The following is a 24,386-nucleotide window of genomic DNA, read 5'->3' on the forward strand; positions in this document are numbered from 1 at the left end:
TGATAACGAAAACATCCAAAGTATCTAATGAAATATGAAATAAAATATTACAATACCGTGCCTCCTGAAAACAAAAGAGTCAACTGTTTTTGCATATGAAAAATTAAACTTTTATTTTGAATTGATCACAGCAAAACAAAGCATAAGCATTGATATTAAGTTGATGAAATTAATTTCATTTTAAGGCAAACTAAATAATCATCCATGAGAGCATGCACTCCCCCAAAACAATGAATAAATAAAACGCTTTAGTTATGCCTAAATTTTAGACATGGTTAGAAAAAAAAATCAAAGGTTCAGGGAGGTCTGTGTGCATGGTGGCACCCTTTTCTCACGTGGACGCGCAGAGGTCCAAGGTCTTGCGACGTCACAGGTCGGGGGCGCTTTTGTTTTGTGCCCTCCTCTCAGTGCAGCCAACACAAGTCGAATGATCAAGCCAGGAACGGGACGCTCTCCTCCCTCTCTGCCTCACGCATGGTGGATTTCCTCTTCAATGCCTCTTTCTTGGATGATATGGGGGATCATTCCAAAAGTAAGTCTTTCGTTTAGTTCAAATTTTATATCACGAATTTCATTCTGACTGCTTTGTTTTGTTTTCTCTGAGCCTAATAATCAATCTCCACATAATGCACCTGGATGAAACCATATTTTACTATATGCGTGCATTGAAATAATTCAGTGGACTTTTCTCCAAAGAAATAAGATGATTACGTGTGGAACAACAACAACAAAAGCATGTGTTGCATTAAAGTTTCCTGGTGTCATATCGTTGCAGAGAAATCAGGAATTGCAATGTGCGTGGGCTGTGGGAGTCAGATACACGACCAGTACATCATGAGGGTTTCCCCGGACCTAGAGTGGCATGCAGCCTGCCTCAAGTGTGCAGAGTGCAGCCAATATCTGGACGAGAGCTGCACTTGCTTCGTCCGAGATGGAAAAACTTATTGTAAAAGAGATTATGGAAGGTAGCATTTGACATTGTTCATCCAAAAAAATGCACTAATGAACGAACAAATTCACGATTTTTTTCACAAATTGTACTGACAATTCGGTTCCTCTTTTATTTTATTTTTTAAGGTTATTTGGCATAAAATGTGCAAAATGCAACACGGGCTTCTGCAGCAGCGACTTGGTAATGAGAGCACGGGAAAGTGTGTATCACATGGAGTGTTTTCGGTGCTCCGTGTGCAGTCGACACCTTCTACCCGGGGACGAGTTCTCGGTGCGGGACGACGAGCTGCTGTGTCGGGCCGACCATGCCCTGTTGCTGGATCGGACCTCCGGAGACAGCCCGCTAAGTCCTGGAAACATTCACGGCAGACCCCTGCACATTTCTGGTATTGTTATGAATATCAATCAAGTATTATTCGTTAAAATATTTAATTTCCTGCTTTTTTATCAGTATTAACTTTATTTCCAGTAATTAGGTCCTGCTTCATGCATTGTTAAAATTTCTTCTAAAATGATATGAATCGGACTTGCGAAGGAAAAAACTTAAAAATACACATTAAAAAATATAATAATAATAGCTCGATTTAATATATTTCCTATTTCACACTTTCTCTTTCAGACACAGTCTCCGTTCGGCACCAATCACATCACCGGAACCACATTCACAAGCAGTCCGAGAAGACCACCAGGGTCCGGACGGTGCTGAACGAGAAGCAGCTCCACACGCTGCGGACGTGTTATAACGCCAATCCGAGGCCCGACGCCCTCATGAAGGAGCAGCTAGTGGAGATGACCGGCCTGAGCCCCAGGGTCATCCGAGTTTGGTTCCAGAACAAACGCTGCAAAGACAAGAAGAAGTCCATTCTGATGAAGCAGCTGCAGCAGCAGCAACACTGTGACAAAACGGTCAGTTAAAATTGATAAATCGTGATAAAATGTGCACTCAAAATTATAGTATTTTTTAAATACACAGGATTGTGCGTTGCTCTTTAAAGAGTTCTTCAGAGAAGCTTGTATGAAAAATTTCCATTTTAAGCTATGCATATTTATTCCAATATTTGAACATAAATTATTTAAAATATTTTTCATTGAGTATAATCATTATTTTTGCATATGTATGCATATGAAAATCTTCGATTTAAAAAATCAAATCGATTTTTGTAATGACTTGTTTTTTTTATTATTATTCATGTTATATTGTAGAACCTGCAAGGCCTTACAGGAACCCCCCTGGTGGCTGGCAGCCCCATCCGCCACGATAGCAGCGTGCAGGCCAACTCGGTGGAGGTGCAGACGTACCAACCACCGTGGAAAAGCCTCAGTGACTTTGCCCTGCAGAGTGATCTGGATCAGCCCGCCTTCCAACAACTGGTAAGAAGCGTTACTTTAGGTACACATGCGCAAATGAACGACATCCACAAAATGCAGACTTTCGTTTTGGAATTTAAGTTTGCATTACCTGCATGGTTGAACCGATCTGTTTGCAATAAAACAACTTAAATATTAGAAATCCCGCAATAACTATAACAAACATATGATCAAATATAAACGTTAAATAAAAAAAAAAACATAATTATTTTAAATATTTTGTTCCACCTATAACGTATAACATCAAAATAATATAAACAGGCCACATGATGCATGCAGTTGAGTCTTATATTGTGCATTCTCAACTAAGAAATACAATGTAAAACAGTTTCACTAAAAACTGCATACTTCTATAATTTGTCGCTGCTAAAATATTATAGTTGTAAAGCAATACATTACATATCACTACAAACTATACCATTATTATAACGAAATATGGGACATTATGTGCAGTTGTGTACTGCAGATAAGATATCGTTATTCATTACATATTGTAACTTTTCCAATATGCGTATGCAATACTTGTATATACAATTCTATATACAGCCTAATGATTTAATATGATAAGTGTTATAAATTGGATATTTCATTTCATTTCTTAGATTCTTAGATAATCTGATTCTTAAGACATTTTTACTTGGTTAGTTAACATGTGTATTAATGAGGAAAAATGGCACTCAACAGTATATGTGAAATATCTTAATGTCAAAGCAATAGTTTGCGATCTTTTCAGAAAAACCTTGTTTTTATAATTTTTTTGTGTCTAAAATAGTAAATTTAGAGAAACACACTGTTTCTGCCTATTACATAAAATCGAATATGATTGAAACAAACTTTCTTTTGTGTGATAAATGATGTCCAATCTTTCATTTGGTATAGGCTCCATTTTACATACGTAGTCATACAACAAAATAGTCCGTTGACCTTGAAAAATGAGTTCGGAAGTGGCTGGCACTGAACGAGTTAACTCATTGGCTGTCGTTGACGGGGACTGACAGCGATCACTCGCTGCCAACCTCACCCAGTCAAAACGGATTGGACGTCTGTTAATAGCAGCCAATGAGTTAAGTGATGTTCAAGACCAGTGGCGTCGTTACGCCTATTTTAGGGGGGCTGAAACCCCCCTAAAATATTCTTTAGTCCCCCTAAATAATTTGTTTTATTTAGAGAGAAAAAAAAAACTATATATCAAAAAATGCTGACATGTTCACTATTAAGTTGGCAGAATATTAGTTTAAATCAAGAATCATATACCTGTCATTATTAACCTAAATGTGCACAAATCTGTCAGTTTCACCCCCATACATACAGTACAGGCCAAACGTTTGGACACACTTTCTCATTTGTGTATTTTCTTTATTTTCATGACTATTTACATTGTAAATTCTCACTGAATTTACATGAAAACTATGAATGAACATGTGTGGAATTATGTACTTAGAAAAAAAAAATGCTGAAATAACTAAAACATTAATATTTTAGTATCTTCAAAGTAGCCACCCTATGCTCTGATTTCTTTGATGCACACTCTTGCCATTTTCTTGATGAGATTCAAGAAGGAGTCACCTAAAATGTTTTTTTTTTACTTCACAGGTATGCCTTTCAGGGTTAATTGGTTGAATTTATTGCTTTATCAATGGGGTTGGGATCTTCATTTGTATTGCACTGAATGAGGTGTGTCCAAACTTTTGGCCTGTACTGTATGTATGTATAATGTTTGGATATATGTTTGTGTGCATGTGTGTGTAAGGCAAATTAGCCTGACGCAGATATTACTTACATTCAAGTAATTAGTGCCCTTTTTCATGGTTTGAAATTAAAGCCATTTATTATATAGCGATTTACAAATATTTGGTAACGAACAATAACTGCGCTATAAGCGAAAATCATGGTATTAGTCTCAATGATTAAATATATGTGTTTGTAAATATATTATATATGGCTGGAAACACTCACTGACTTGCTCTGAAGTTCCGCTCTGAGACCCCCAATTTGGCAAAATTTGAAAATTGTCCTACATGCATGTGTGGTACATCATTGGAAAGCTTAAAATCTCAATTTTCTAGGGGAAGAAAAATTCTGAACAGGAGGGCATTAAAAAAAAAAAAATTAAACCCTTAAACCTGAACTCAAGGTGAGAGCATGAGAGAGCAATAAGGACACCATGATTTTAATTATTAATATTATCGCGTGCTTACCTTGTTTTTGTTTTTAAAATAAATAAAAAGCTCCGTGCAGCATGTCTAACCGATTGTCAAGACACAGCTATATGGCCACAGCTGTACTTTTTGGGGATTTTACAGTTGAAAAACGGTAATATAACAAGGGTCGCAATGCAGAAATTGCAGACAGCACTATTTCCCCCAATGTTTCTTTGTTTGGATCGATTATTTATCAGCTATATCGGGGAAAATTCGACAGTAACAAAAAATGTTATGAGGTAGATATCTGTGACCTTTTTTACATACTTGTTTAAAAGTTTAAAATGTGGGAGTGAAAAATACTATAGTTTTTTTTTTAAACTAAATATTAGACATCAATTCTAAGCTAAAAATGAGACATTTTGAATGATAAATATAATCACTTACCTTCTTTTTATGGCTGAGTTGAAACAAAAGCAGTTGCGCGGTGTCTGTAAACAGTGGTCTCTAGGGTAAAACGGACAAATTAAAAATAGTTTGGGGGCTTAATGCGCCATGAAACTGCTATGGCAGGATATAGACATATTGTTCTATCAAACACAACAGTTCTTTTGGCTGAAAATACAGCAGTTTATACTAAAGAAGGGTGCAAGAGCAGAAACTGTTTTTTCAGCCTTTTCCGCTATCAGTCTTTGTTAGCTGTTCGTGAAGTTTTGTGCTTGTACGCTACGTTCACTTACATCTTGTCTAACTCCTGGGGGGTAAATCCCCCCACCCACCCACCCACCCGCTCTTAAAACCTAGTGACGTCCCTGTTCAAGACGACTAATGAAATTTCATGTTTTGACGCAGATGTCTTTTTCCGAGTCTGGCTCGTTGGGGAACTCTTCGGCCAGTGACGTCACCTCGCTCTCGTCTCAGCTTCCGGACACACCGAACAGCATGGTACCGAGTCCAGTGGACACGTGAGGACTCGATCACGGGACTGGACGCCAAATAACACAAGACTTAAGCCACAATAAACAATCACAAGATATTGCTGCTGGATTTACTCGAGAGGATACTGAACGAGCCCCATTTTCCCCCTTTTTGATGTTGCTCAAGGGACACACCTTATGGGATTTGAACGTGTGGACAAACCATAGCGTGTCGGGGGGAAGCAGGACTACAATAATGTGTGGGTGTGCATGGCATCGCTTTATTATCTGCGAGGACAAATAAGTTATTATTATTTATTATTATAACGACATAGTCAACTTTACCAATAAAACGATGGATCGAATTTTTATTTCCATGGAAGTTTGTCCGTTCATCTTGGCAAATATTTTAAAAGATTACAATTTTAAGAGTAATTTCAATGTTTTGGTTTTAATTATTTTTTTTTGTAGAAATCAACGGAACCACTAAACGAAAATGCTGAGTTATATTTAACATAACAAATGTTTTAAATTTGAGAATTTTTTGATTTATTTTGATGGCTTTCAAACTTAAAAATGCATAATTTAGGGGCTAATTAAAAATTATATACACGCATACAGTATATATTTAAATATACAGTAATTGAATATTATTTCAATTCTCTACAACGCAGTTTTTGCCATTTGACAGTTTTATATCCTTGAAGTTTTATTTCATTTTGGCTGCAGTCCAGACAGACGACAGTCTTATCTGCATCTGGCATCACCTGCCAAGGACCCACTGACAGGGGCCACAACAGACATCGGGGGGGCGGGAGAGCACGGTGCGTGGAGGGGGTTTGGTCCCTGCCGCCCGCGGACGCATCGTGGCGTGTCCTGAGTTTATTTTCCTTCCAGTCGGAATGCTGCACAGCAAATAGCCGGCGGACAAGAAGGAGCACGAGGGTCAAACTGGACCTGACACATGACACCTCAACAATTTGTTTGGGTGGATTTGCTTTTATCAGCGCCAAGAAAGCTGATTTAATGATCATGTTTCAATGCCATTGGCTGCGATAGACGTCCAATCCATTTTGAACGGGAGCCTCATTCGCTGTCAGCATCTCCCACAAGGGCGTATAGGTCTCAACATTGGTAGGGACGATATAGCAGCATAACCTGCATGTACACTTTTTGCTGGGGACCTAGGGCGTAGGTTTGCATAGGGACATTTGGGAGAAAACACTAGCAACTTTTCAGGATGCTCAAATTGTCCCTACTAACTTTTTAGTATTATATATTGACTTCAGTCATATAGGTAATTTCCCATATCTTGTAAGGATAGAATTCACCCTACAATTATTAGGCTCGAGCGTATGACGTGGCACTCGCGAGGTTTCCGCCGCTATCGCCATTGTGGAAGCGAGAAACATAAGCAATGAGGCATTTCAACACAGGTCGCTCTTTAAAAATGGTTGGAAATTATTGTGCGGTAAAGAATTGCAACAACCGATCGAATAGAAAGGAGAATGTACAGCTCGACAGAACACCATTGAGTTTCTTCCGGATCCCTACATGGAGAAAAGGCGAGGGAAAGCTCATATCTGAACTTACCAAACGTCGAAGAATGGCATGGGTGGCCTCGATCAGAAGGAAGGGCATAACGTTTGATTCTCCAGTTACACACTGAGTTTGCTCTATGCACTTCCACTCCGGTAAGTTAATTTCGTTTGTTTACGCAAATTTCAGTAACTTTACGCCCTAAGTCGGCCTGTTGTTAGCTATTGCTAAAGCTAAACAACTAGCATGCATACGTATGCATTGTCTTCATAAGACATAATTCATGTCGTTGCTAAATGAAAAAGCTGTAATATTTTGACGTGAGAGAGTGGCAAAGAATTTGTACACAGGCTACATTTTATGCAGCAAAAGATTTGTACATCCGTGGTCACAGACTAATGTAAACACACATTGCCTACCTTTGCTAGAAAGATGTGTTGCCGTTTGCTATGGTCATAAAGTGAAGATCCTGCACCCATCCGCAGCAAAACTGTTCGTAGCTTTGTAGCGATTTGTAGTTTCGGAATTGCTGATGAGTGTAGTAACATATACCAAACACTAAATACAGCATGATGTCCATTTCGCGTAGTGGTGGAAGCTTGTCGACATCTTTATTCCATTTGTGTTCGGCTTGCTCGTGAGGGTCAACATTGTTCACATCCTTAAAATTGCTCACATATCTGTCCTTCGCCGTGGTAACAAGTTTGTCTCTGTATCGAACTGGCAAGTATTCCTTACTTTTTTCCATCTTTGGTTGCCGCTAAGTTTAAATGTCCCGTGATGCTTCCGCAATGGTTGCGTTGTCGCAAATCTCGCATGATCCCGTGCTGCTGTGACGTAAACGCTCGAGCCTAATATGTGAATTATTTTCGTTACGTTCAGACTTAGATTTGAACCCTTTTCACTTGCTGAACATGACAGTCCATTTTTTTCCTCAAACGCACATTTGATTGGCTGATGACTTGACCCCGCCACCCACACACACACACACACACACACACACACACACACACACACACACGCACACTCACAGCCAAGCCTGTCGACGGGGGGTGGGGTGGGGGGTCAAGGGTGTAGGTTTTGTCTCAACATCGGTAGGGACGATATAACAGCATAACCTGTATGTACACTTTTTGCTGGTTGTGGGACATTAATAAAACCAAACAGATTATGAACCTAACTGATTAATAGGCTAAATGATCAATGCAAAATATGTATTGACCTATGCTTTTATATGTATTGGTTCAGGTGATACACCGTTCGATTCAAACCTTTGTTTTGAAAAAGTACTAAAACATTTTTGAAAACTGTCTGGATTTTATTAGCAATTTTAAATTGCAATACTTGAACATACCCTAAATTATATTAACCATAGACTTCACTATCAGTTGACGGGACACGGGCCCGATCCGTAAGGTGCCCATTTTCAAAACCAAAACCGGTAGCAACCTAAAACCAAAACAGGCACCTCCCTTATATGAGTCTCCATGAGCAGCGACATCAAAAAATTCAAATTCATTCCCTAATAAAATCCTGATTTTTTTAAATACAGGTATAATTTAAAAAGCCTATAAAATTCTCACATTTTTCGCTAGATGCACAAAAATCCACAAATTTAGAGATAACCACCTATATTTTCAGGATCAATAGCAATATTTAACATATACGTTTTTGCCCAAAATAGCAACTTAAATGTTTATTTAGTGCATGTTTTCAGCAGCTAATAAATCACTCAATTTTCACATCAGAAATGTAATACTTGAGGAAACCATGCAGAATCATCTTAATTTTACTCAACAAAAGCAGAATTTGCATTTTCTGTATACAATTACAATGTACTTAGGTTGAATTCCGATGTTACTATTGCCTCAGCACATTTTGCTGGCTATCTGGCCCTCGTCGTTTTTAGATTGAAATGTTACATAAAATAAAACACGTAAAAGTCCCCCAAAAATTGTATAGACGCAGAAATGTCTAAATTACTACTTCTTTGTAAAAAAACGGGCAGCTGGCCGAAAATTACCTGATAATTTGACTGTAAAGTTACGCCACTGTGTATGGATGGCGGTCATCATAAAATAGTAACATTGTAAATAAATGCGTACATCCCGCAATTTCTATTGAAATGAACATAAAACAGTCTAGATTCTTGGTTAAAAGCAAAAAGACGGGCAGTTATCATTCATTTTACGTAAATACAGTTTTCAAGCTAAAGTTACGCTAGTTTTTTCCATGCATTTTTTCCCCACAACGTTTCTTGGGAATATTTTACAGTGGGGCAAATAAGTATTTAGTCAAACACCAATTGTGCAAGTTCTCCTACTTGAAAAGATTAGGCCTGTAATTGTCAACATGGGTAAACCTCAACCATGAGACACAGAATGTGGAAAAAAAAGAGAAAATCACATTGTTTGATTTTTAAATAATTTATTTGCAATTCATGGTGGAAAATAAGTATTTGGTCACCTACAAACAAGCAAGATTTCTGGCTGTCAAAGAAGTCTAACTTCTTCTAACGAGGTCTAACGAGGCTCCACTCGTTACCTGCATTAATGGCACCTGTTTTAACTCATTATCGGTATAAAAGATACCCGTCCACAATCTCAGTCAGTCACACTCCAAACTCCACTATGGCCAAGACCAGAGAGTTGTCGAAGGACAGTAGAGACAAAATTGTAGACCTGCACCAGGCTGGGAAGACTGAATCTGCAATAGGTAAAACGCTTGGTGTAAAGAAATCAACAGTGGGAGCAATTGTTAGAAAATGGAAGACATACAAGACCACTGATAATCTCCCTCGATCTGGGGCTCCATGCAAGATCTCACCCAGTAGCGTCAAAATTATAAGAACAGTGAGCAAAAATCCTAGAACCACAAGGGGGGACCTATGAATGACCTAAAGAGAGCTGGGACCACAGTAACAAAGGCTACTATCAGTAACACAATGCGAAGCCAGCACTGCCAGACGTATCCCCCTGCTGAAGAAAGTACACATCCAGACTCGTCTGCGGTTCGCTAGAGAGCATTTGGATGATCCAGAAGAGGACTGGGAAAATATGTTTTCTTTTTAGTAGAAACACAGGTTCTCGTGTTTGGAGGAGAAGAATACTGAATTGCATCCAAAGAACACCATACCCACTGTGAAGCATGGGGGTGGAAACATCATGCTTTGGGGCTGTTTTACTGCAAAGGGACCAGGACGACTGATCTGTGTAAAGTAAAGAATGAATGGGGCCATGTATCGAGAGATTTTGAGTGAAAATCTCCTTCCATCAGCGAGGGCATTGAAGATGAGACGTGGCTGGGTCTTTCAGCATGACATTGATCCCAAACACACGGCCAGGGCAACAAAGGAGTGGCTTCGTAAGAAGCATTTCAAGGTCCTGGAGTGGCCTATCCAGTCTCCAGATCTCAACCCCATAGAAAATCTGTGGAGAGTTGAAAGTTCGTGTTGTCCAACGACAGCCTCAAAACATCACTGCTCTAGAGGAGAGCTGCATGGAGGAATGGGCCAAAATACCAACAACAGTGTGTGAAAAGCTTGTGAAGAGTTACAAAAAACATTTGGCCTCCGTTATTGCCAACAAAGGGTACATAACAAAGTATTGAGATGAACTTTTGGTATTGACCAAATACTTATTTTCCACCATGATTTGTAAATAAATTCTTCAAACAATGTGATTTTGTCTTTTTTCCCCCACATTCTGTCTCTCATGGTTGAGGTTTACCCATGTTGACAATTACAGGCCTCTCTAATATTTTAAAGTGGGAGAACCTGCACAATTAGTGGTTGACTAAATACTTATTTGCCCCACTGTATATAATAATTACCTTGAATCCGCGACCAAATCACTTGAGACACTAGTGCTTGCTTGTATGTAGTAAAACATTCGTCCTTTTTCCACCTAAATCTGGCGTTTGAACGCACCGTGTTTTGAGTTTATCACAGTGAAAGCCAAACGTTGAGGGAGCTGTCTTGTCAACTGATAGTGAAGTCTATGTATTAACATACACATAAATACAAACTTGTAAATAATCTCTAACTATCCAGGAACGCAAAAAATTGGAACAAACAAAATAAAAATGGAGCCTTCCATCAGTTAAAAGACTACTGCTTTTGTCCACAAGCACAACCAAACTCAACAAAAAATCAAAGCTCCTTTAGGCTGCTTTAAGACCACATAAATAAAATAAAAATGAAAATTGGGGAGAAGAGGGTTAAACTCAGTTCACTACCTTTATCACAGTTTAAATAATGTCAACAGTAAAAAACACATAGAGGAGGACACTTGTAACTAGCATTCAACTCGAGTTGTGCCTGTTAGCAAGTTGTTTAATGTTATGCTAACTCTGATGCAGTTCGGACATTCAGTAGCAAAATGTGTGGTGTGTTCTCCACCTCCACAAAATTGACATATTTTTACATTACTAACAGTGGCGGTTGCTGCTGGACGAAAAAACTTCTAATATCCCTCCTCTTCGAAGGGGCCTGAGGAGTATGTGTAGCCTATGTTGTCGACATGTTGTATTTCTGTCAGGGCTTTGAGTGCGTGTGTGTTGTCAAGTCATCAGGCCATCAAACGTGCGTTTGAGGAAAAACATGGATTAGCACATTCAGCAAGTAAAAAGGTATAAATGTAAGTCTGAACATAATGAAAATAATTCACCTAATAACGGTAGGCGCAATTCTATCCTAACAACATATATGGGAAGACAATCTAAATTTCCTACTCTCATTATATAATGCAAATAAGGTTGCTTAAATGTTGGTGGGGACATTTTGAGCATCCTGAAAAATTGCTAGTGTTATGTTCCTACCGTCCCGATGAAACCCTACTACCTTGCTCTCCCAGTTCCAATGGATTGGACGCCTATCACAGTCAATGTCAGTGAATGAATTAAGGACAAGCGTTTGAACTGTGTGACAGTAAAAACAAATGTCTGAAATCTATAAATCTTATCTGACAAAATGTATAAATTAAGAGGCAAAGCAGCAGATGTATGCAGAATGAATTATTTTTTAAAATGTAGTAAAAGACGTAATTCACTTCTTTAATTACAGTACATAGTAAAGAATCTCAAGAATTTAAATATTATCATGACCAAGCCATAGAGCAAGCACCGACATTATAACAGAGATGACAACAAATGACACATTCCAGCAAAAACAACTTTTATTATATACATTTATACAAACCATAATGACGCATGAACATTTTTTAGTGTTTAACCTTTTTAAGAAACAGAGAAGATGCTACCAAGAAAAACATTCTGAACACATTTTTCAAATAGTGCGTGCCATAACTGATGAGTACAAAATAAGAAAAATTGAATAAATTAATGTTTCAGAAGAGAAACAAACAGTCTTGCTGCTCTCTCTAATTGCAATGTACATGCTATTTAGTGTGAATTCCCATCTCAAAACAGGTGCACTGACACGGAATAATGCATCCGTTTTTTATATGTCATTTTAACCCTAAAAAATGGATTTAGTCAGATCCGCCTCCAGTCAGAAGAGTTGCGACTTTTTGTGTTAAAGGTCCATCAGTCACTTATCCTGCTTGTTGAGGAAAAATTGCAGCGCAGATTCCCACTGGTCTCGAGGGAAGCGATTGGGTAGCTCGCAGAAATCCAGCTGCTCGAGTGCTGCACGAGGGACATGGAAGACACGCGTAATGTAAATGTACCATTAGAGTGTATATGAGTCGTAAAACACGAGAGGGTGAGAGACATTGTGCACAACTGGACACTCCTAAGGGTCTACGCCTTTTACAGTGCCTTGCAAAAGTATTCGGCCCCCTTGAATCTTGCAACCTTTCGCCACATTTCAGGCTTCAAACATAAAGATATGAAATTTAATTTTTTTGGTCAAGAATCAACAACAATCTTGAAGTGGAACAACATTTATTGGATAATTTAAACTTTTTTAACAAATAAAAAACTGAAAAGTGGGGCGTGCAATATTATTCGGCCCCTTTACTTTCAGTGCAGCAAACTCACTCTAGAAGTTCAGTGAGGATCTCTGAATGATCCAATGTTGTCCTAAATGACCGATGATGATAAATATAATCCAAATGTGTGTAATCAAGTCTCCGTATGAATGCACCTGCTCTGTGATAGTCTCAGGGTTCTGTTTAAAGTGCAGAGAGCATTATGAAAACCAAGGAACACACCAGGCAGGTCCGAGATACTGTTGTGGAGAAGATTAAAGCCGGATTTGGAAACAAAAAGATTTCCCAAGCTTTAAACATCTCAAGGAGCACTGTGCAAGCCATCATATTGAAATGGAAGGAGCATCAGACCACTGCAAATCTACCAAGACCCGGCCGTCCTTCCAAACTTTCTTCTCAAACAAGGAGAAAACTGATCAGAGATGCAGCCAAGAGGCCCATGATCACTCTGGATGAACTGCAGAGATCTACAGCTGAAGTGGGAGAGTCTGTCCATCGGACAACAATCAGTCGTACACTGCACAAATCTGGCCTTTATGGAAGAGTGGGAAGAAGAAAGCCATTTCTCAAAGATATCCATAAAAAGTCTCGTTTAAAGTTTGCCACAAGCCACCTGGGAGACACACCAAACATGTGGAAGAAGATGCTCTGGTCAGATGAAACCAAAATTGAACTTTTTGGCCACAATGCAAAACGATATGTTTGGCGTAAAAGCAACACAGCTCATCACACTGAACACACCATCCCCACTGTCAAACATGGTGGTGGCAGCATCATGGTTTGGGCCTGCTTTTCTTCAGCAGGGACAGGGAAGATGGTTAAAATTGACGGGAAGACGGATGCAGCCAAATACAGGAACATTCTGGAAGAAAACCTGTTGGTATCTGCACAAGACCTGAGACTGGGACGGAGATTTATCTTCCAACAGGACAATGATCCAAAACAAAGCCAAATCTACAATGGAATGGTTAAAAAATAAACGTATCCAGGTGTTAGAATGGCCCAGTCAAAGTCCAGACCTGAATCCAATCGAGAATCTGTGGAAAGAGCTGAAGACTGCTGTTCACAAACACTCTCCATCCAACCTCACTGAGCTCGAGCTGTTTTGCAAGGAAGAATGGGCAAGAATGTCAGTCTCCCGATGTGCAAAACTGATAGAAACATACCCCAAGCGACTTGCAGCTGTAATTGGAGCAAAAGGTGGCGCTACAAAGTATTAACGCAAGGGGGCCGAATAATATTGCACGCCCCACTTTTCAGTGTTTTATTTGTTAAAAAAGTTTAAATTATCCAATAAATTTTGTTCCACTTCACAATTGTGTCCCACTTGTTGTTGATTCTTGACAAAAAATTAAAATTTTATATCTTTATGTTTGAAGCCTGAAATGTGGCGAAAGGATGCAAGGTTCAAGGGGTCCGAATACTTTTGCAAGGCACTGTATGTTGTACTGTCCTACTTACAGTTATCCACTTGTTTAATACTTTATCCTCTAAAAGTATTTTTCATGCTAATATTCACTGGGTGGTTGCCATAGACAGTGATAAAACTGTAATTATGGGTTCAGTTAGGACCATAAAGTGTATAAGTATGAGTGACTTACCACTTTGCCTTGTTTTTCCGTCACATGGTTTCTCATTTGTAGCACAATCCTGCAGATTGATGTAAAAACAAAGTTAGCATTTTCAATTCGTGCCAAACTAATTGAAATTTACAGTATCACAAAGGTGAGTACACCCCTCGCATTTCTGCAGATATTAAACTATATCTTTTCATGGGACAACACTGACAAAATGACACTTTGACACAATGAAAAGTAGTCTGTGTGCAGCTTATATAATAGAGTTAATTTATTTTCCCCTCAAAATAACTCAAAATATAACCATTAATGTCTAAACCCCTGGCAACAAAAGTGAGTACACCCCTTAGAAACTACGTATATCCCTAAATATCCAAATTGAGTACTGCTTGTCTACTCTACATCAAATTGGTGTGCATGGCTGTCACCCCAGGAGGAAGCTTCTTCTGAAGACGGTACACAAGAAAGCCCGCCGGTCTCATCAGACCATAGGACATGGTTCCAGTAATCCATGTGCTTTGTTGACATGTCTTCAGCAAACTGTTTGCGGGCTTTCTTGTGTACCATCTTCAGAAGAGGCTTCCTCCTGGGGTGACAGCCATGCACACCAATTTGATGTAGAGTGCGGCGTATGGTCTGAGCACTAATAGGCTGACCCCCCCACCTCTTCAATTTCTGCAGCAATGCTGACAGCACTCCTGTAACGAGTCACATGACATTTTGGAGGGAAAATGACAAGCAGTCCTCAATTTGGACATTTAGGAATGTACGTATTTACTAAGGGGTGTACTCACTTTTGTTGCCAGGGGTTTAGATATTAATGGCTATATTTTGAGTTATTTTGAGGGGAAAATAAATGAACTCCATTATATAAGCTGCACACAGACTACTTTTCATTGCGTCAAAGTGTCATTTTGTCAGTGTGGTCCCATGAAAAAGATATAGTTAAACATCTGCAGAAATGCAAGGGGTGTACTCACTTTTGTGATACACTGAAGAGTACAAGAATGAAAAGCGCCACATCCAGCTAACGTCAGTATTTAACGCTAGTATTTTAATTTATTGCCATCAACAGCATGCAATAAATTACAGTAAATACTATGGAAAAATATTTAGTGGTACTTTGAGCCGTAAACAGTTTGTTTTTATTCATTTTGATATCATTAATTAGTTTGAATTTATTAATATTTATAAAAAAAAAAAAATAGAAAAAAAATAAGGATTAATAGTTAGAAAAAAATAATCTCATCATAATTGCAATAGCTGTCCCATAGACTTCACTATCAGTTGACGAGACAGCTCCTACAGTCCTTGCACCACGGCTTCCCCTGCCTGGGGACACTTTGACACAGGGGGCCGGTCCAGGCAGAGCGTCGTGTCAGCTTTCACTGCGATAAACTCAAACACACGCTGCGTTCTAACGCCAGATTTAGGTGGAAAAAGGACGAACGTTTTAGTGCATACAAAAAGGCAGGCGTGTCTTGAGAGTGATTTGGTCGAGGATTCAGTTCAATTATTATATAAAATAGCCTCATGCATGCACTTTGAAACGCTGTGGAGAAAATGAAAACAATGGAAAAAATAGTGTAACGGTAGCTTGAAATATTTACGTAAAATGAATGATAACTGCGCATTTTTTTTGCTTTTTACCAAGAATCTAGACTATTTTACATTCATATTAATAGAAATACTGTGATTTACGCATTTATTTAAGAGAATTTTCAACTTTAAAAGCTCTTTGTTTTGTGATTACCGATTATGTTGGATTTTGTATCCATACACAATAGCGTCACTTCACATTCAAATAATCAGGTAATTTTCGGCCAACTGCCCGTTTTTGGAGGAAAAAAAATGTAATTTAGACATTTATGCATCCCCAAAAAATTCATCTTTTACATGTTTTATTTTATATAACATTTCAATCTAAAAGCGACGAGGTCCAGATAGCTGGCAAGACTTGCTGAGGCAATAGTGACATCAGATTTCAACCTAAATAAGTTGTGATTTGTATACAGAAAAATGCAAAAATTTGCTTTTGTTAAGTAAAATTAAGATGCTTCTGCATGTTTTCCTTAAGTATTAAGTTTCTGATGTGAAACGAGTGATTTATTAGCTGTTCAAAACTTGCATAAAAAAAAAAAAAAAAAAGAAAAAAGAAAAAAATAAGTTGCTATTTTTGGGCAACAACTTATCTGTTAAATATTGCTATTGATCCTTAAAATATAGGTGATTTATCTCAGCATTTGGTGATTTTTGTGCACTTACAGTTGTGTATAATCTGAGGAGCCGTTTTAAGTATTGCTATACTTGTACACAAAATAATTATTCAGGATTTTATTAGGGAACAACAGATTTAAAAAAAATATATATATATTTTTTATGCCGCTGCTCACGGAGACTCATGGATGCCTTAGGGAGGTGCCTGTTTTGGTTTTAGTTTTAGGTAGCTAGCGGCTTTGATTTTTTTGATTTTTTAAAAAGGTTTTTGAAAATAGGCCCCCTACGGAGTGGCTCTGCGCCCCGTTTCCTGTCAACTCTACGGCTGTCCACTCATAGACTTCGTAATATGTCCCTGAAATCTTTATAGATATGGACGTAAAACAGTCTCGATCCTTGGTTAAAAGCAAAGAACCGTGAAGTTAGCATTTATTTTACATAAATATTGCGAGTTATAACGCCAATGCTGTAGCGACTAATTTCTCCCATCGATTTTTTTCACAACGTTTCAAAATGCATGCATGGTACGGAAAATATAATAATTATCTTGAATCCTCGAGCAAATCACTCCTGAGACAATCATTCCTGTTTGTATGCGCTACAGCTTTCGTACTTTTTCAACCTAAATCCAGCTTTAGATCACTGTGTGCGTGTGTTTGAGAATAATTTCTCTTGATGCTGGGTGTGGGCAGCCCCCCTACTTGAAAGCGTGGCGCAGTGTCTGAGGGTTGTGACCCGTCAATATAATTATGAAGTCTATGGTCCAATGTAGTGACCGCTGTCCCTGAAAGCGTAAATTGAAGATGGATTGAGAGCGGCATTGTATTCCATGAAGCTAAAACATGGGTGTTCGTATGGACATTTACTGTATTATGGCAGAAATGGGGCATTCATTTCATATAGTCTTCATGCTAGTCAATGAGTCATGTAGTCCTTCAGGGCTCACTTGCAGGAATGCTGCCAGGGGCCGAACGCCACAATGAGACCGTGTGCATTGTGACTTTGTTTGAAAGCAATGACAATAGCTCGTCTCCTTGTGAATGGGGAGGATAATCGGTGTCCAAACAGTGGTGCTTGGCTGAGTGTTGTCAGAGGAAGATAAAGGAGACAAGGTGTTTACTAGCAGTCGAAGCAGTGGCGGTCTAAATCCACCAGCTGAGGAAGCCATCAGTCTTTGTGAGGATGACGCCTGTTCCACATTGACCAGTACCGGTGAGAAGCAGCTGTTAAACAGCGCTGGTGTGTAGCCTCGCCTTATTATTGTGTGTGAATTAAGAGTGAGAACCTCTTGGTACCTCACGATACGATTTGCGATACAAAGCTCACGATAACGATGATCTGATGATATGGCGATACAACGATTATCGATACATAGGTCAGGAAATCATTCTAGGATTTTCTACAACTAATAAACAGAAAAAACAAGTTTCTGCTGTGAATTGGAATGAGTTTATCACTAGTAGACGTCCAATCCATTTGAACTGGGATCCATCCATTCAATCCATTTCAAACGGATTGAATGTCCATGGCTGTCAGTGGCAGCCAATGCCAGGCAATGAGGTAATTTTGGGCCATTTAAGGTCATTTACCTGTTGATTTTCAGTTACCGTAATTTCCCGAATATAACGCGCACTTTTTTTGCCCAAATCAACTTGTAAAATCATGGTGCACATTATCAACGGGTACATGGATGGAGAATGGATGGAAATAGATATATAAACCGATTTTTTTTTTTTTTATTGACACGGCCACGTTGTGTTGAAGAAACGTATGCGGCGATCCGTTGCTGACCATTACGGTGCGTGACATCACCATTTTGTTTCGGTAATACTTCACTCTGATCGGCCGAATGATTTCGTCTGTGGTAAATTCTGCTTTTTTCCTCTTTTCATAAAGCACAGAATTTAGTTTCTTGAACTCATTTGAGTCAACGTTTATTGCAGCTCCGCAACTCGGACCATAACAAACATAAGCACACAGACCTCCTGTGTCCGTCAACTATATCGGTCCCTCGGGAAACTCAAACCTAAATGGCAATAGTTCCTATTGTTACTGTCGTGTTGACAGCGATGAGCTCTCACGGATTTCCGACTTACGTTCTCACTTTCATTTTACCGTATCAATCCATGGAAGAAACATTTATTCATCATGATGAAACGAGCAAGTTATACAACAGCCTTTAAAAGAAAAGTCACATCTGTTTTGTTTTCTACTAGATTCTGGTAAGTTGGAGAAGTTGTCAAATCATATTATTACCGTAAATATTGTCAGTTTATGGTAATGTTTTGAACTACCAATGTGCTATGATTGTGCTGTGTTTCACCAGTCAGTAAAATGACATTTCTGTATCTGTACACGAGCTCTTTTTTCTTGTATTCTTCTATTTATTGGTGCTAAAATTAGGGTGCGCGTTATAAATGGGTGCGTCTTATATTCGGGAGATTACGGTACTTCCTGTTGATTTTGGGGTATTTTATGGGTCACTTCCTGTTTATTTTGAGTTATAGAACAGGACATGACCACGGAATCACCCAAATCAATAGGCAGTGACTCAAACTCAACAGGAAATGACCTGTAAATGCCCTAAAACGAACAGCACGTGACCTGTAAATGCTGTGAATGCTCTGGTTTTGAATGAACGAACGTTCCCATTCTAAATGGATTGGGCTTCGAGCACTGTCAATGGCCAATTTTTTTTTTTTCTCTTAAAACATTGACACGTATTTAAAACGATATCTCGATTCTTGACAGGAGCATATCGATAACCTTTTGGGATACAAGGTATCACGATATATCACCATTTCGATATTTTGTCACACCCCTAGTGTGAATCAATGCAGTTATCTGAAAATTCTTATGATTTGATGAGCGAGTAACTCTTACCTGAATGAAGGTGGCGAGCAGCACGCAGCTCATCTCCTGCTGCAAGATGACCTTGTTGGGGCCGTTGTTGTAGCAGGCGGAGATGAGTGACGGGAAGAGCACGCGGATAAGGCGCGGGTGGCTGAAATACTGGAAGGGCAGCTGACAGAGTTTCTGCAGCACGCTGGGCTGGCGGCCAGATTGCACGATCACCTGGAAAACACAACATAGGCATTGATGGGAACTTGCCAAGTAGCATGGAAGACGAACCCAAGAATGTTGATGAACTCTGGGAGGCATGCAAGACTGCTTTCTTTGATGTTACTGATGACTTCATCAATAAATTGTGTGAATCCTTGCCGAACCGCATGGATGCAGTCCTTCAAGCCCATGGAAGTCATACAAAATATTAAATTTGGATCTCACAGCACCACTACTTAATTTGCTTTTGTTATGTAACATATTTTTGTATTTAAAGTACATTTTTTGTTCAAATTTCACACTACTTTCTGTAGGCGACAAAACTTTTTTCTTGCCAAAATTTGACCTTTATGTCTTCACTAAATGATAAATCTTTCTTTAGTGGAACCAAAATATTTTTGTACATTCAATATCATTTGGGAGGGTCTTAGCTTCCATATGAGTCATTTCTGAAACCAATTGAATAATTAAAAGTCAGGTTATTAGCAATTGTTTCTACAAAATGGATAAGCGACAAGATTTTGTCAGGGACTGTAGATGAAATGAGTCTCCACCCCTCTGCTGTAGCACCAAGCCAATTTTAGCCAAATTTATCAATAAAGCGATGAGACCAACCCCTTCTCAACTGACCAAGTTGTGAGGTGCTCCAGCAGAGAGCCACCGAGCAAATTTATTCAACATTTTACAGTTAATATCCCTCAAAAAAGCAAGTTAACCTTTCGTAGCACTTCCATATCAGCATGGGCTGAGTTGGAGACTGTGTGCATGAGGCAAAATTGCAGTTTACACGTACTTGGTAAGTTTAGCCCAGGGGTGCCCAAGTCCGGTCCTTGAGAGCCCCTATCCGGCTTTTTTTCCATGTCTCCCTCCTTTAACACACCTGAATCAAATGATCAGCTCATCAGCAAGCGCTGCAGGAGCCTGAGAATGATCCGGATTATTTGATTCAGGTGTGTTGGAGGAGGGCAACACTGAAAACAAGCTGGATAGGGGCTCATGAGGACCGGACTTGGGCACCCCTGGTTTAGCCTATCGAGCTACTCGGCGCCAACGTTAGCATTAGCTGACCAGTACGGCGTTAATAGAAATTTGTTGACTAAAGTTAGTAAAATAATTGTCATCCTGTACGTTCATGAATATAGAAGGCAGTGGAACCGGAGTTCCTTGAACCTGGAGCTAGTGAAAGCGCTTTGAAAGCCTCTTGGTGAGTTACTGTAAATGTGCTCTTGGTGAGTTACTGTAAATGTGCCAACTATAATCAAGTGTGAAAATGTGGTTGCAGCAGTTGAACCGTTTGCACTCACGAAACCTATTGTCTGCGATACTAAATTGTTGACAATTGCAACGTTGAGGTATTTTTTCTTAACATTGTTGAATGTATTTTTGTATAAATGTTTCTGTATATGTTTAAAATGAGAACGGACTCAACTCAATCATTGAATTAAGTTAAATTGGAATAAATATTATTAAACGTAACATTAGTTAAGAATTAGAGAAAGAATTTGATTATAATAGCCTTGTTTTATACATGTTTTTTGATGACTCATGAATTATACTGGATTTGGTTTCTGGATTCTCCCTGACGAGGGAGATGGCGAGCTACCCTTGATCGACGGACCTGTTTCCTTTTTCCAAGGAGCACAATCTTCAAACTCCTACCTCTCCAGTGTGGTAGGATTGCAAACCGATTCTACAGTGGATCGGATCAAAAAGTGAACAGTGCACTTTTATTTTCCTATAAATTGGATCACTCCTCACTTATTTTGAAGGTACACTTTAATTTGTTATTTTCTGGCACCAATTTGAAGTGTGTTGTATATTAGAGAGCTGGCTCTAATAGGCGGGGATTGGAAATATATTGTAAAGATTTGTACATAGTTTTCTCTTTCAATTATAATTTTCAATTTTAACACATCCGTGGCTTGTTATTTATTGTGTGCTAAATTACTTGATGTAACACCAAAATTTCCCTTCCAGAGATGAACCTATGTGCACTTGCCCGATTGAAAAAATCAAGTTGGATCTACACGTCTTTTTCAGACGATTGGAATCGAGAGGAAAAAGACCGGGCTTTTAAAATGTATTTATTTTTAAGGTTTGCGACGCAACAACATTATCAAGATGTACAAGGAACATTGAAACACAGCTGTGCATAGTGGAAGTAAAATTAGCTGCTAGTAGAACGTTATGCTAGCTGTTGTAGGAAGCAAACAAAGATTGTATCATACAAAAGTCATAAAGTCTACAATATGGAAATATTTTACATTTAGATGTGCCTTTCCCCCCCTAACTCATTGCCTGCCATCGACAACGATAGACGTCCAATTCATTTAAACTGAGAGGACTGGCTATGAACGCTTAATTTTTGATGTCACTAATGGCGCGATACATCTAATCCATTTAGACTGGGAAGGGCGAATGAATGGTTTATTCACTACAGATAAGTGACACATACTCTGTTGAAACCAAAATCACACGTACTTTGTTCAAACGTGAGGTGCCTAAATTTCACTAATTATCACGCAGGCATTTTTCTTCCTAATAATCCAAGTGCGAGTACTTGCGCCACCTCCGCAGACAGACAAGACAGGATGGCCGGGTCAGCTTAACTGCTGGTAGTAAATCATCATGTAAATCTGCCAGTAAAACAACATGCAAACAGCCATTAGCAGGACATATGTCTGCAGCAATTACAGGCTATAAAACAAAAGATGGGAAGTTTGTTCATCCTTTGCAGTGACCATAATGAGAGCGCCAGAAGAGGCACCAGACTTTACCTTTAATTCCAGGTGGAAAGCATTGGCACACTTTTTGCTATTGACAGATGTCTTATCCATTTGAACTTTGAGGGCTGATAGCAAATGATCGCTACCAACCCTCCCAATTCAAATGGATTGGACAGCCATTGCAGTCACTCCCTGTGAATGAGTTAAATATTAATTCCAGAAATGTAAAACCAGAAATGCATTGGTTGAGTCTTAGATCAATACCAAGTTGTGAATTTCAAAACTCAGTTCTGTGTTCAGTTCTGTTTTAGGGAACAAGTTTTTTTTTCTTTCCCTCAAATAGCGAAACATTCACACAAGTTGGACATGTGCGTTCAAGTTTAGCAAAGGATAAATGCTTGAAGTGATAGACAACATCATGTGCATCGAAGCAGAAATCTTGTCGATGAAGTGAAAAGACATAGAATTTCATTTAACAGTGGAAAAAAAACGTAAATAAAAGCCAATATATACCAGAATAAGGTGAAATAGCCGTTATCAGACATTTTTAAATACTACGACTAGAGTCCTGGCTACCCACGGTGCTATGTGAGACTATTTGACAAACAAGCGTTAATGGACCAATGAAGTGAAGCGGGCTTCGTTAAGTTTCAGAAAAAGAAAGATGGCAACAGATTGAAAAGGTACAGAACCTACAAAAAGTACAATTTCTTAGCTACTTTTTACCAGGTTCAAGTGTATCAGGGTTCACGTGCTTCTGTAGGCGCGTGGTGCGACTGATGTTGTTTGTCACGCAATAGCTGTGCTCGTAAGCGGTGTCATTTTTTTATGTTTAAACATTTTCTCCATTAAACAAGGTCTAAAAAATGTGCTATTTGCATACTTAAATATTTTGTACAACCATCTTTCACGTGAAGGTATATTATAGATGTTTTATATTGCCTTAAAGTTAGTTATATTATAGTGTTTTGATTTTCTTGTTTGCACTTAATCATTACTTATAAATATATTATATATTAAAGGAACTTTGTCTGTGTGTGACTCAAGTCTCTGAATGAGGGAAAGAGGTTGTCGCTCAAAATCTGACGATACATGTCCCCATTCATCCTCTGCTTTATACAGTACAGTCGTACTGTTCCCTTTGCCGAAAAGCAGCCCCATGGCAGCATGAGGTTTCCACCTCCATACTTCGCAGTGGGGATGGTGTTCTTGGGATTGTACTCATCCTTCCTTTTCCTCCACACACGACGAGTAAAGTTTGCACCTAAAAGTTCTACTTTGATCTCATCTGACCACATGACTTTCTCCCATGACCCCTCTGCATTATTCAGATGGTCGCTGGCCAACTTCAGACGGGTCTTCACATGTACTAGGTTCAACAGGGGAAACGTCTGAGCAATGCATGATTTCAAACCATTGCACCATTGTGTTCTACTGACAGTAGCATTTCAAAACTGTGCACCCATCTCTCTTCAGCTCCAGCTCCAGCCGTGTAGTTCTAGGCTGAGCACTCACTTTTCTCATCACGAGTGATGCCGCACGAGGAGATTTTACATGGAGCCCCAGTCAGAGGTCGATTATCAGTCATGTTTACCCTTTTCAAACAATTGCTGCAACAGTTAACTTGATCTCACCAAGCTGCTTTCCAATTGCCCCATAGCCTTTTCCAGCTTTGTGGAGCTCAACAATTTTTTCTCTGGTGTCTTTCAAAAGCTCTCTGGTCTTGCCCATGGCAGCAGTTGGATTATGACTGACTGTGTGGTGCACAAGTGACAATAATGAGCTCAAACGGGTGGTGGGTGGGTAGTTACTCATGGGATAAAGGAGGACTTTTTTAACGCAGACTGACAACTCTTTGAGTGTCATACTTATTGCTGATTCTTAGGGGTACAAATACTTATGAACCCCAGTAAATTACAAATAAATTATTTTAACA

General features: G+C 39.1%; 2 protein-coding genes across 5 annotated transcripts in view; one reads left to right on the forward strand and one right to left on the reverse strand.

The window, feature by feature from the left end:
- Positions 1-214: 214 nt before the first annotated feature.
- Positions 215-5,568, forward strand: isl2a (ISL LIM homeobox 2a). The gene is given in 7 exon segments (XM_057837205.1): positions 215-371; positions 373-532; positions 776-965; positions 1,078-1,337; positions 1,571-1,857; positions 2,155-2,322; positions 5,313-5,568. Coding segments are annotated over 7 exon segments (1,239 nt in total). The 5' UTR covers positions 215-314; the 3' UTR covers positions 5,430-5,568.
- Positions 5,569-12,072: 6,504 nt separating this feature from the next.
- Positions 12,073-24,386, reverse strand: part of scaper (S-phase cyclin A-associated protein in the ER) — a 137,286-nt gene continuing 124,972 nt past the window's right edge. For all 4 annotated transcript variants that reach the window (XM_057835802.1, XM_057835803.1, XM_057835799.1 and 1 more), the window contains 3 exons: positions 19,545-19,736; positions 14,469-14,517; positions 12,073-12,562 (listed from right to left, as the gene is read on the reverse strand). In XM_057835802.1, the coding sequence (XP_057691785.1) occupies positions 12,465-12,562; positions 14,469-14,517; positions 19,545-19,736 (339 nt within the window). In that variant the 3' untranslated portion in view covers positions 12,073-12,464. The remainder of the gene's footprint in view (positions 12,563-14,468; positions 14,518-19,544; positions 19,737-24,386) is intronic.

Source organism: Corythoichthys intestinalis, chromosome 5, assembly GCF_030265065.1.
Source record: "Corythoichthys intestinalis isolate RoL2023-P3 chromosome 5, ASM3026506v1, whole genome shotgun sequence".
In the NCBI taxonomy this organism is placed as follows: domain Eukaryota; kingdom Metazoa; phylum Chordata; class Actinopteri; order Syngnathiformes; family Syngnathidae; genus Corythoichthys; species Corythoichthys intestinalis.